The sequence below is a fragment of the Chrysochloris asiatica genome, unplaced genomic scaffold (assembly GCF_000296735.1).
Source record: "Chrysochloris asiatica unplaced genomic scaffold, ChrAsi1.0 scaffold00052, whole genome shotgun sequence".
NCBI lineage: Eukaryota > Metazoa > Chordata > Mammalia > Afrosoricida > Chrysochloridae > Chrysochloris > Chrysochloris asiatica.
In genome coordinates this window covers 17,864,431-17,878,509 of record NW_006408570.1, presented here as the reverse complement: position 1 = coordinate 17,878,509, position 14,079 = coordinate 17,864,431, and the positions used below count along the sequence as shown (strand labels likewise).

Here is a 14,079-nt window from a genome sequence, read left to right as displayed (position 1 = left end):
GGAGGGCAGGACCCTACCCAGAGAAACACTGATACCAGAGATGGATGCAGAGACAATGACATGGAGACATGGAATGGCTGGAAACTGTAGACCCAGAGAAGGAGAGGGGCTTTGTGCTGATGACCAGGGGGCAGCAGGCTTGCAAAACATACTATTTGGTTGGTTGATGATACATGAAGGGGTCTGTAACCTTGGCAATGTAACAATATACAATAGAATGGATGTAAAGCTAATAAAAAAAGTACATATGAGGGGCTTCAAAAGTTCATAAAAATTTGAAGGACAACAGTTTTTCAATAAAGTTTCTGAAACCCACTAGTACATCAGACTTAAGTTTTAAAAAGCAAGTATGCTCAAAGAACAGTATTTGCTTGATGCCAGATTAATAATTGCAAAGCGGACAAATGTACATTTATAAATATTATAAATTTATAAATGTACATTAGAAAGATGTGATCTAAATTAATATTTTAAAAGTGGATGACTCAACAGTCCTGCTTACTTACATGCTATAATACAAAGTATACAGTATGTCCTATGAAATATCCTTGCCAAAAAAGTTTACCTTGAATCTTAATAGTCTATTTGGAGGTGATTTTACAGGAAACACAAAGGACAAAAAACTAGTTATCCAATATAATGAGAAGACAAATCCAGTATGTAAGATACAACTGTTTTTAGTTGCCAAGTCAATTCTGGCTCATGCCCATGTATGTAGAGAACTGTGCTCCATATGGTTCGCAAAGCTTTCAGAAACAAGATACCAGGCTTAGTTTCTAAAGCATCTAAGTGGGTTCTAACCGTGCCAGTTGATACCAAAGCATTCAAGCACTTAAACTGTTTATGCTGCCCAGGAATCCTGAGTTTGATAGTCTGGGCTTTTAAAGATGTCATCATTAAGAATCTTTTATAATTTAAAAAAGCAATTGTCTTTTCATTGGTTGGTTAAGAGCCATTGAGTTGGTTCTAACTCATAGAGTACAGGGTTTCTGAGGAGCCCCTGGTGAGTTTGAACTGCTGACCTTGCAGTTCAAACCAACCTTGCAGTCCAGTCCTGTATTTCTTTTTATTGCTTTAGAAATTATATCTCAAACTTTTGGAGTTCTGGTGTGGTTCTGTAGGATCAGCATGGAACTGTTAACCACAAGGTTGGTAGCTCAAGCCCACCAGTCACTCCTTGAGTGAGACTGCACTTACATCAAACTTTTGAAACCTTTTTCACTTTGCCATTCCCCCAAAATAGAGCTGAACTTAAGACAATTTTGAAAGCTGTTGTAAAACTCAAGTCAAACCCTAAGTAATGAGTGATTTAGTGTTTATCAAATTGAAAAACCAACTAAGAATCATTTTTATCTTAACTGTATAGATATAGCATAAGACACACAGAGCCTTGTGCTAAATTTAACTGATCCATGTTATGTTTATAGTTTTTAGGATCTACCACAGACTCAACTGTTTTATGGCAGCTAATAAGTATGTTGTCAAATGCCATGTAGTCAGTTTCAACTCATTGTGACCCTGTATGTGGTTTTCAAGGAGCAGCTGATGAGCTTGATTCTCTGACTTGGTTTAAACCAACCTTGCAGTCCAGCACATTAATTCACAGCACCACACCAGGACTCCAGAAAGAGTACAGGCACTTAAATACATTAAAATGGGGAAAAGAATACGGCATTACTCCATTAAGTTCCTATCTAAAGGTATTAGACTTATTTATCATTTACCAAACTCAAAGGACCTTGAATTGTTATAAACATAAAAGGAGCAGAAAACTTGGCAGAAATTCTTTCTCTAAAAAATGCTAAAACAGGGCCTAACTATTCCCATCACATTCCTTGTGAATTCCTGACAAGAGGGTAAGAGAACAGATTGTCTAGGCCAACCTTGTGGTTCACCTTAAAGCTCTGACCTTTAGTGGAAACAAGAAAGCTTTTACAAAGATAAGTGTTAAATTCAGTTAATTATGAACACTACAATGTGCAAAATGAAAGTTAGGAAGTAGTTGAAGTTGAGTGAAGGGGGTGGTAGTGGTTCGGTGACAAATTCTCACCTTCCATGAGGGAAAACCATGCCCAATTCCTGGATCCCAATGGTCCAAACCTCATTATGTATGGGATCGGCTTGTGAGCACATAACAAAGTAAGAACAGAGACCAGTTAGGTTTTACATTGTTCATGGTGAGACGGCAGTGCTTGGACTAGAGTGGCAATGAAGATATCCAAATATGTGAAGAACACTTATTAGTTGATAAACCCTTGTAGGAGATATGTTACAAATATACATATATTTTTATTTCTTGAAGGAATTCCAATTAAATTCATGGCAAAGGACTTGGACAATAGCATAAAGAGGCTTTCATTTTTTTTTTTTATTTTTTACTTTTACTCTGTACCTTTTTGAATGGTTAACTTTTCAAACTATGTCAATAGGAATTTATCAGAGTGACAAGCATTGATAGGTCATTTTGTACTTCTGAATATTTTTGTTTAAAACCACAACATCAAGTAGACAAATATGCCTATGTAGATTACAAAATGAGGAATGTACTCAGAATACCTAATAAACTCAACATGTAGATGTGAACTCATGTTTTACTTTTTAAAAGATTCTTATTTAGGTATTTCGAGAGCTATCAGAAAAAAAAACAAAGAATATGGGGTGGGGGGACTCAATAAATTTAACGTTTTTTTGAAATCAAGTATTTAATATTTTCATTGTGTCAATACAATTTCAAACAAAAGTTAACTGGAAGCCCAAACCCAGGATTCATAGAAGAAAAGATCTTCCAAACAATAGAAACACTCCAGGTGATGACTGTAATGGTGCTAGCCAGCTAGGGCTACTCAGATTATCGAGTGTTTACCTGGTGAGAGAGAAATATCTTTCAAATCCTATAAACATACTTAAGGCAATTATACACATTTCTTCCATTTTATACATTTAAAAAAAAAAAAAAAAAAAAAAGGGGGGGGTGAGGGGGTTTGATAACAGTTTGAAACTGTTATCACCTCAATGATAAGCAAATTAGCATTAAACACACACATAAATCTACATATATGCATTTTTCAATCTTGTAAGGAATCTTAGTATTTACAACCTATATATACTCACCACATCATCAATCTTCAGAATGCTCCGGACAGTTTCAGTTGCCAGAGTCAGAGCACTGACGGAAACCAATAGAGGCTGGACAACCAGCTCCTCCAAAATGTTGGAAATTCCACCCTAAAAAATCACATATATTGTTTTTAATGTGCCTGTAATATCAACTATGTTATCCCCAGTATTCCTGTCAACATGTTTTCAAACCTAGTTTTCTCTTAGGCTAGTTGTTTAACAGCTATTCTAAGCTCTTTACTATATTTGCAGGTTGTTATGTCACCTGAAATTTGGGAAAAAATAATACAGGATTCTTTCAATCCTAATTCCAAAATAAAATTAGATAGATGATCATAGTAGTAAACAATTACAAGATCTTTAATGATTAAATCATTTAAGACTTAATTCTGAACTTGATCAAATCTGGTCTACTCCTTGGAAACCCTATACAGGGTTGCTATGGGTCAGAACTGCCTCGGCACTTAACTACAAATGCTGAAAGCTGTAACAAGCATCCCTGCCCTCCAGACTTCCCTCCTTCAAATACTCTTTTCAAATCTACTACATCACCACCAGAATAACCTTAGTCTCTCACCTGTAAACTACTGCTGCCTCATCTAAATATCCTCATTCCCTATCAGCCAAAGGTCCATCTTCATAAAGCTTTTCCTAACCATTCAAAGGAGTCCTGATGTGGCACTGTGGGTTAATGTGCTGGACTGCAAAGTCGGTTTGAACCACAAGGTCAACAGTTCAAGCTCACCAGTCGCACCTTGGAAACCCTTTACAGGGTCACTATGGGTTGGAACCAACTTGACACCACTTAACAACAACAAACCATTCAAAGATTTTATCTTGTCATTTTGTTTTCCTCATTGTGTATTATTTACATACTCAATTATTCATAAAAAATTTGTGCACACAGAATTTACTATATGCCAGACACCAAGACCTTTCTACTCAGCAAGACATTTAACAGCCATCCCATTTTTTCTACCAAATGAGGAAACTGACACACAGATGACTTAAGCAACTCATTATAAGTCACATGGCTGGTAAAGTCAAAGTGTTAATGAACAAGTAATACTTTCCACCATTTTCACCCTTACTCTATGGCAGACATTAATTACATTTAAGATCACTTTTAATTACAAAACTTTTCAATCATTAGGGTTTAGTATCCCATTGGTGGTGGTGGCTATGTGCTGTGGAGTCATTCCAACCCATAGCGACCCTGTAACAGGTTTTCCGAGGCTGTAAATCCTTATGGGAGCAGAAAGCCTCTTCTTTCTCCCAAGGAACAGCTGGTAGTGTCAAACTGCTGACCTTAAGGTTCGCAGGGCCGATTCGTAACCACTACGCTATAGCAGTAATTTAATCAGTACCTTTCGGACATTAATGCCTGTAGTTTTTTCTCCTTGAGCGTGCCTGTTTCTTAGTTCTGTTACTGTAGAAATGGGATTAAGGCCAGCATTTTCAGCGAGTGTAGAAGGAATGACTTCCATAGCATCTGCAAAAGCACGAATGCAGTAGGATTCCATGCCACTCAAAGTACGTGAATATTCAGTTAGTCGGAGGGCCAACTCGATTTCTGGAGCACCACCACCTGCAATAAGAGCTCTGAAACATACAAAAACATATTTTAGCTTATTTATGCAACAGAAAGCTATGTTTAATAATTTGCTACTTAGAACTTAAACAGGAAAAAAATAGCTTAAAGAACTCTTTCTTTGTGAGAATATGTAAAGACAACACAATTCAACAATTTCTACATGTACAGTTCAGTTACACATTGATTATACTGTGCACTGATCCTATGCTATCCCTCCCTTTCCAATTCCAATTATCACAAACTCAGGCTCCTCTAACCTTCTGAGTTACTGTTGTCAATTTGATACCATGTAGATAAAGTAGCACAACACTAAAAACAAGATGTCCTTTACTAATTAAGCTAATCTGTTTTAAAGACGACTTGAAGGGAGAGCTTCAGTTTACGGCTTAGATTATTTCAGGGCAATGATTTCAAAAGGTCAGCTGTACTCAATGATGTCAAAGATCTAGACTCCTTGAAAATCTGAATTTCTGTTCCAAACCCTGTATCCCTTCTTTTGATCAGAATTCTTCTACTACAGCATCTTTGCTTAATAGATATACACGTTTTAACATTCAAGTGTACTTAGCAGTTTAGTTACCTCTTCTTTACTAAACAGCGAATAACACACAGGGCATCGTGAATGGAGCGCTCAGCCTCTTCAATCACCAATTTGTTGGAACCACGGACCACAATGGTAACTGTTTTTGCAGGGCTTGTACAGCCAGTAATCTTTAACAAATAAACCCCAAGTTAGAAAGTAAAGGGTTTAAAAAGACCAAATAAATAAAAGCTTATGTATAATATAGTTACCTTAAGCAGTTTGCCAGATCCATTTAGATTGACCTCTTCAGCTAACTCAGCAGAACCTAGCATGTCAGCAGTAAACTGGTCAATATGAGCAACTGGCTTAGTTCCAATGGTCTGGAAAAATAGTCAAGTCAAGAAATTAAGACACTTTATAATTATTGAATATTTTCATACATACAGATACTACTTAAATTCATTACCTTACAAATGAATTCAATGTCTTCTCTTTCAATATCTTTAACCACCATAATCTTCATTTTGTTCAGGAAATGTAATGCAAGATCACTAAGAGCATCTCTAAAATACAAAACAATTATCAGTGCTAAGCTAAAAATTTTTGCTACTCAAATACTTTTATGTTTTAATTATTTTACTGTTGTTTAAGAGGCCAATCACACACATTATTTGAGGGAAAATACTCATTTTTCAATGGATATTAAAAAAAAAAAAAAATTTTCCCCAAAGGCCCCATTTACAGAACACTAAAGAAATAAGTGAGCTCTGGTAGTGCAGTGATTACAGGTCACGCTGCTAACCTCAAGGTCAACAGTTCAAAATCACCAGCCATTCCTCAGGAGAAAGATGAGACTTTATGCTCCCATAAACTTACAGCCTTGGGAAACCCTATACAGGGTCACTATGAGTCAAAACTGACTCCATGGCATACACCATCATCAAAGAAATAACCATCGCTATTTAAAAAATATTAATGTACACAATGAAACTAGATATACTTCATGAATTTACAATGAATGAGAATACATTCTTAGCAAACCTGCACCTTCTTATAGGTGATCTGAAATGAGCCTATGAAACTCAGACAGTAGACAGATAATATTATTATTCCTGTTTTAGACAGCTAAACTTTGAGAATAATTTACTCTAAGAGACTAGCTATTACATGACTTGGGGACTAAATGTCATCTAAATGTTTATCAAAGAATACATAAATTGAGCATTAATAGTAAGTTTCTGACAACATATGAAAGTAAATCATAAGGTGGTTGTTATACAGTGCTGTTAAGTCTGTTTCGGCTCACAGTGACCCTGTACAGGCATTCCGAGGAGTGGCTGCTGTGCTTGAACTGTGGACGTTACGGTGCCACACCAGGACTCCAAATTGAAAGGTACTACTACAATAATCATAGAAATCTTTTAAAACATCAGAATGTGACACTAACGCTTCTAGGTCTATATATTTCTGAAAGCAATGATCCCATCTAACACTTTACTCAAGAACTCTGTGCTCTTGGATTTACATGTCAAGATGGCAGTTTTGGCACCCTCAAGGGATCCAAATTGTGTTCCTTTTTCAAGGGTCTTTGAGTTTTGGCAATAGAAAGAACTATGAGGGGCAAGATCTGGGCTACATGTGGATGAGATAGATTTCCCAACGAGATTCTTGTAGGACAGCTTTGCTTGTTGAAGGTACACTGTCATTCATGATGGAATAAAGTTCCTTGGTGTAACTTTCCTGAGGACTCCTGGTGTGGCATTGTGGTTAATGTGCTGCACTGCAAAGTCAGATTGAACCACAAAGGAAGGAGGTTCAAGCTCCTTGGAAACCCTATACAGGTTGTCATTATGGATCGGAACTGACTTGACGGCACTTAGCAACAGTTTTCAATTTTTCAAAAAACTTCTTCCTAATAAGCCTCTGTGATTTCCCTACTTAAACACATTTTGTTTGGAATAAACTCATGCATACATGAATTGGAAGCCTAGTAGCAACCCTTTTTGACTTACCCTCTTGATAATGGCATAAATGTGTCTACCTAGTACTGGCATGGTACTGTAGGATAAGCACCAGCCTGTGAACCACAAAGTTGTTTGTTCAAACCCACAGGACCGCTCTGAGCTGAAACCAACTCAACAGCATGTAACAATAACAGTTTAAGAGAACATATTAATGAAAAAAAGGCCAGTTCAAACTTTGGAGAATTCTTCCAGTTCACCCAAAATAAAGTTCTAAATTCAAAGACTAAATAGATGTCTTTTGGCTAGCTTATCAACTTTAGATCAAATTTATTTAGCTTTTTAAAAACAAGGCAACCACCTAACAAACACTTTTGTACATCAAAAGACTTCTGCCAGAGAGTAAAAAGAGAACCCACACACTGGGAAAATTTTTTCTGGGAATGACATATAGTACAAAGGGCTAATCTCTAAAATTCATAGCAAACTTCAACTGAAAAAGATAAACAGCCCAAGTTAAAAATGGGCAAAGGACATGAACAGACAATTCACCAAAGACAGCCGGGTAGTTATTAAGTATATGAAATGCTCTTGATTGCTAGCCATCTGAGATGGAAATAAAAACATCAAGATATCATTTCATGTCGACAAAATCAGCACAGATCCAAAACCCCCCACAAATGTTGGCTACGCTGTGGGGAGAATGTAACTCTGAGACACTCATGGTGGGATTATAAAATAGGACAAAAACATTGTAGAAACAGGTTTAAGAATATTTCCTAAAACAGTCAGAAATAGAACTATAACATGATCCAGCAATCCCCACTACCAGGTGAATATTCTAGAAAGGTAAGAGCTATGACATAGATAAACAAACATTCATGGTGATCACAGCAGTATTCACAATTAACAAAAAGATGAGAACACAAGTGCCCATCAAGGAATGAAAGAATAAATAAACCACGGTACATACATATAGTAAAGAATAATGAAGCCACAAAACATCTCACAACATGGATGAACCTGGATGACATGCAGAGTGAAATAAGTCAATCCCAAAAAGACAAATATTTTACGAGACCACAATTTTTAAAATTCAAGAAAAAATTTATGCAGAAACATTTTGGATGGTTACCAGAGATGGAAGGGGAAGGGAGGGTAGTAGACATTATTAACTTGGTGAAGGGAAAGACAATATACAGTAAGGGAAAGGTCAGCACAAAATGACTAAGACAAAGGAAGCTGGAAAGTACACAAGACAACAATGGTAAGTACTATCACATAAACAATTCCACAGTGACAGTAATCAACAATTTATAAGGATACATAGGGAGGAATGTAAATTGAACAGATGCGGATGGCATATCAGAATTCACCTATGAGCATATACAGGTTTGACAGAGCATATTTCTACATATGTATTTGTATGTGCTACAGATACATTCAGATTTAAAGCATACAGAGTGCTAAGCTATGCAAACTTCTTAGCCATAACCAACCAACTTGAGTGACCGTGTTCCTGAGCTTAAAGACTTAGGACAGACCACGCTATTGGGAAACTTTTAAGTCAATTAGCATTAACAATTGAGTGAAGAAAAGACACAGAAGTAATACAATCACTGTAATGAAGCAAAGTATATGATTTGTTGAATGTAAAACTGATGATCTAGTCTGTAAACTGTCACTCAATTCACAAGTAAAAAAAAAAAAACACCACACAATTCTGTGAGTAGTGACAGAGGCCTTGAAAGTATGCAAGCAGCCATCCTAAGATACAACTATTGGTCTCTTTCCATCTGGAGCAAAGAAACAGAAGACTCCAAGAAACAATCAGTCCAAAGGACTAATGGAACACCTAAATTACAGCCTCTACTAGCCTAAAACCAGAACTATGATGGTGCTCAGCTACCACTATGGACTACTGATTGGAATCACAATATAAGGTAGTGGATAGAGTGGGAGAAAAAAAAAAAGAACAAAATTCAAAATCATGAAAAACCAGTTATACTAGTCTGATAGAGATTGGTGGAACCCCGAAGACTATGGACCTTAAGACATCCTTCAAACCTGCAACTCACTACCAGAGATTACTTTTCAGCCAAACAATAATTAGGCCTATAAAGTGAATACCACCTGCGAGGAACGTGTTCCACACATCTATCAACCTTGTTGTTAAATGCAGTCAAGTTGGCTCCAAATCATTCTGACACTGTATAAGGTTTCCAAGGAGCAGCTGGTGGGTTTGAATCAATCTCATGGGTAGCAGTCAAAATGTTTATCCCTACACTACCACACTTGTTGTTGTTAAGTGCCAGTAAGTCATTTCTGACTCATAGTGACCCTGTATAGGGTTCCCAAGGAGTGACTGGTGAGCTTGAACCACCAACCTTGTAGTTCAAACAGCTTTGCAGTCTGGCGCATTAAACCACAGCACCACACCAGGACTCCCTATAAACCTTACAAGACCCAAAAGGGCAGCATTTGCCCAAGAACAAAGTTTAGTTAAGTAGAAACAGTTGGAAAACATGGACAAACGGAAACAGGAACCCATAGAGGAAGCAGGAAGACAGCTGTTACATTGAGGGAATTTTAACTAACGTCACAAAACAAGACGTCTGTTACTGACTTGGAAGATAATTTATCCTATAAACTTTCCCCAACCACAATAAAATGTTTTGAAACAAACAAAAGCCCCAAAGCATTCAGTTACTTGATACTTAGAATCTTGGCCTAGGAAGACTACAAACCCTAGCAATATTTACATTAGTACAATAAAATAGAACTCATTTTAAGTTTCCTGAGAACACAAAAATACCTCAGCGCAATTTGCTTCTAGATTTCTCATTGATTATCCATTTTAAATGCTTCTTAAAAATGATTGCTAGAAATGTTTCAAAATCAATTATCACTAGGGGTGAACAAAATATAAAAGGTCCCACACACCTCAGAACAGACTTCTGTATAAGAAGGACATTACAGCCTGTTTTTTTAATTTGCTTCACTAAATTTAGAATATAGGCTCGCTCTTCCCGTAGCACTCGGTCCATCTGGGCATAATCAGAAACTACAATTTGATTATCCATCTGTTTAGGAAAAAAAAACAAAAATAAAAAATATCAATATACGAGTTTTTAAAAGACTTAAGTAAAACCAGTATGTATTACTTAACCAAAATCCAATCAAACAATAAATTATACAGACATGCATTTTTTAAATTATAGACATATGTAAGGCATAGGTCTGGAAAGCTAGATATATAAAACAAACAGCACTGGAAGTCTTTTCTTTTAAACTACATAAACTGCTCGTATTTTAGTTAACTTTCAGGTACATTTTTGGAAATGACAAAATTTTCTGAAAGTCACTGTCCTGCATATAAACAAATACACGTATTGCTGAAATTTAAGGTGCATTCGTTTTATTCTGATTTGTTATGAAAACTAATATGCTGACAGAAGGTACCAAGAACAAGACCTACAAAATAATAATCTTTGTTTGGGTTAAAGTACACTTTTGGGGAACAAGTATGAGTATTAAATTGGATTAAAATTCTATTTGTGAAAATGTATAACAAAAGACTTGCAATGCTCTAAAAGAATGCTACATGAAGGTTTCTGTTCTCAGAATGCCAGTAAGAATCTGAAAATTCCACCAACATTAAGCTTTTAGATATATTTATTATTTTATATATATCCTGAATTGTTCTTTGTCATCATCTGCAAATAGTCAGTGAAGTTTCATTTAAATGAAAATCCAACTGTGACCACATATTTGTCACTTCCAGAGTCCAGCAATTTCTATCTTTCTCAATTTTACAAATTCTTTTGAGATCTATGTTTTTTTAATCACTAGTATTAGCATTTTCAAATTTTACAATAATAAAGTTTGAACAGGAAACAATTTTGATTTGGATTCTACTTACATCTGTTTTTGGAGCAGATAAGCAAAACTGAATAAGCCCAATCTTGGCCTTTTCAACTCTGGTTATGCTAGAATTTGACACCCTTTGAGTGAGAACCAGCCCTTCCACCAATTCACAGTCGTCAATTGTTCCACTAAAAAAAAAAAAATAATAATGAGGGGATAGTTAAAAGTGGAAATCCCTGGACTTAAAAATATTGCTAACAAATCAGAAAGTACCAGTTCAATAAAATATACTTCAGGCACATACATTCACATTCATTAAAATATACCATTCCTGGACCTGTCGGACACACCACTGCTGTTATCATCATAAGGAAACATAATCAAGTTTTGGTATTTCTTTCATATGTATTAATACAGATTTTCATGAAAACAAAACCAAAAAGAAACCTTTGTGACTTTGTGTTTTTTATTTAAACAACTTATTTTAGCAATCACGTTTTTACTTTCAAAATCAATTTTTATTAATAAAAGTTTGATTAGTGATGCTTACCCAAGTTTCTTCACTATTTTAATATCTCTGAGATCTACCCCAGTGGCTGTGGCAGGGTCAATCACTCTCATCACTGCATTTACACTCATTGGAGAAAGTAGACTTGAATACTGAGACACAACCTATCATTATTAATTTTAAAAAGTTAGCATCGCAGAAATTCAAGAAGGAAATCATCATTTGGGGAGTGGTACACATGAAAACCATTGTTCAAACTACCTTTCCCACCCAGAAGTGAGTCACCAAAGTTGCAAAATAATACTAAGGAATGGGTAAAAAGCTACAATGGGGCTTCTAAAAATGTGTGGGAAAGTATATTAAAAGAAAACAGAATTTTCCATGAACTTTTTGCTGTGTTTGTAACCACTATGCACATTCTGTATAATTAATAATAATATATTACTCTACTTCACAAAGAAAACGGATGTTATATTTAATGCTGATAAAAAAAGAAAAAGAATTGGATGCCAGACATGACAGAAAACAGGAAATAAAAGTTTCCAAGAAATGTAAAAGTACGTCAAGGTTTAAAGTTTGAGAACTAAGAAAAACAGCAGATTAAGAGGTGGACCACAGACAGACAATCCTGTCTTAGGCCCAAATCCCAGTTCCAACTCTTATAATTAACTTCCCTAAAATTGTTTTCCCACCTGTAAAATGGGAACACTATTACTAATTTGAAAGCCTCAAGAGAGATAATGTAAATAATTTAACACAATTAAGTATTCAACAAAATTTGGTATATTACAGACTCTATGGCTGTTCTGGAAAAGTTTCTAACAGGCAACTTAAAGTGCGGCTATCACCCAACTTTATCAACAGAACCCTTTTGATATTCGTCTTATGGCAACATTCCGTCTTATAATCATAAACTAATTCAATTATACAAATTACTTTCGCTAGCTACTCACATTTTAGAAAACAGTATTAACATATTATATAAATAACATCAAGAATCACATTATTAAGAATCGCAGTTCTCACTGCACCTTAAATTGTAATTTGGCAAGGATCCCTCTGTACTCGTCTCACCTTTGAATTTAATGAAGTGGTTGCACTATTTAACAAAGTTTCTCTGTCACTCAGTTCCACAGGTCGAGACATTGCAGTCAAGATTTCAAGACCTTTTTCCAAAGCCTTCTGGAAGGACTCCGAAATGATGGTTGGATGGATCCCTATCAGGTGAAATCCTAATTATTCATTTATAACAAACTACATATTTGATGCCTTAAATTTCTATTCATTAAACAAATATTCACAAATGTTTAACTCCTCTTAACTACAAATTCATTTATGCTCAGCTTTAAATATAATGGCTTAAATAACTACACTAGTAACTATGATTAACATAAACTCAATTTATTTGCACTTAATTTGAAACAGATTAATTATATCCTCATGGGACACTTAAAGTCAAAATTTGTATTTTTCAAAATACAAAGTCACTACTAAGAACTGTTTGCCAAAATAAGAACCCTACTTTCTCAAATCACCATTCTCACTCCCTCAGAACCTTAAGTTTAATAACAGATCACACATTTTTGAAAAACAAAACATTCAAGCAAAATTCTATTAAATTTCATTGTAAAAGAAGCCCGACGAATCAGAAAGGTAAAGAAAAATTCTAAATCACACTATAAATATAGGAAAAATAAAACTTCTGGTAAAGATGACTTATACTGAATTTTAAATCTCATATTACTTCAGAATAACTTGACTATTTCTAAAACAAAACAAAAAACTGTAAATGTTTTGCTCTCACTCAGTAATAAAGCATGTCCTATCTCCTGCTCACCTTTCTGAAGAAGCTTAGTACAGGAATCCAAGAGAGAACCAGCAATGATGACCACTGATGTGGTGCCATCTCCTGCTTCTATATCTTGAGCCTTAGACAGCTCCACCAGCTAAGTGAACAGAACATACCAAGTTACCCAATCAAAAATGTGTATGTCCAGTGAGATCTAAATCTATCATCACATCAATGGTGTGACATGTGTCTAATTGAATTCAATTACTACCACCACCGTAAGATTTAGCCATTCTTAACTTCTGATTGTTTTTGCTTAAAATGATGACTAGTGTGTATTTGTGACACATACAATTCTACTTTAATTATTTTTGCTAAGAAAGGCTATGTCAGACTATGGGATGTAAATTCTTTAGCTACTAGAGAAAAATTTCTTGCAGAAGCAAATGATGTACACCTTGAAGACTTGAAATGAAAGTACAATCTGAGTTTGGAGTTCTTTGCTTAATTTATCTGATCTAACGGAGTCCTGGTGTGGCACTGTGGGTTAATGTGTCATACTGCAAAGCCGTTTGAACTGCAAGGTTGGTGGTTCAAGCTCACCAGCTGCTCCTCGGAAACCCCATACAGGGTCGCTATGGGCCAGAACCCACTGGATAGCACTTAACAACAACAACAAACAACCTTATGTGAAAGCAGCTCTGGTAACATAGTGGTTAC

General features: G+C 35.6%; 1 protein-coding gene across 1 annotated transcript in view; it reads right to left on the bottom strand.

Annotated features, from left to right (window-relative positions):
- CCT4 (chaperonin containing TCP1, subunit 4 (delta)) overlaps positions 1–14,079 on the bottom strand; it is a 39,142-nt gene that overhangs the window by 19,284 nt on the left and 5,779 nt on the right. Inside the window, exons 4-13 of the mRNA XM_006863004.1 lie at positions 13,408–13,516; positions 12,645–12,787; positions 11,613–11,734; positions 11,118–11,250; positions 10,139–10,278; positions 5,701–5,797; positions 5,504–5,614; positions 5,292–5,422; positions 4,485–4,719; positions 3,112–3,225 (exon numbers count right to left, since the gene is read on the bottom strand). Of these exons, the coding sequence (XP_006863066.1) occupies positions 3,112–3,225; positions 4,485–4,719; positions 5,292–5,422; positions 5,504–5,614; positions 5,701–5,797; positions 10,139–10,278; positions 11,118–11,250; positions 11,613–11,734; positions 12,645–12,787; positions 13,408–13,516 (1,335 nt within the window). The remainder of the gene's footprint in view (positions 1–3,111; positions 3,226–4,484; positions 4,720–5,291; positions 5,423–5,503; positions 5,615–5,700; positions 5,798–10,138; positions 10,279–11,117; positions 11,251–11,612; positions 11,735–12,644; positions 12,788–13,407; positions 13,517–14,079) is intronic.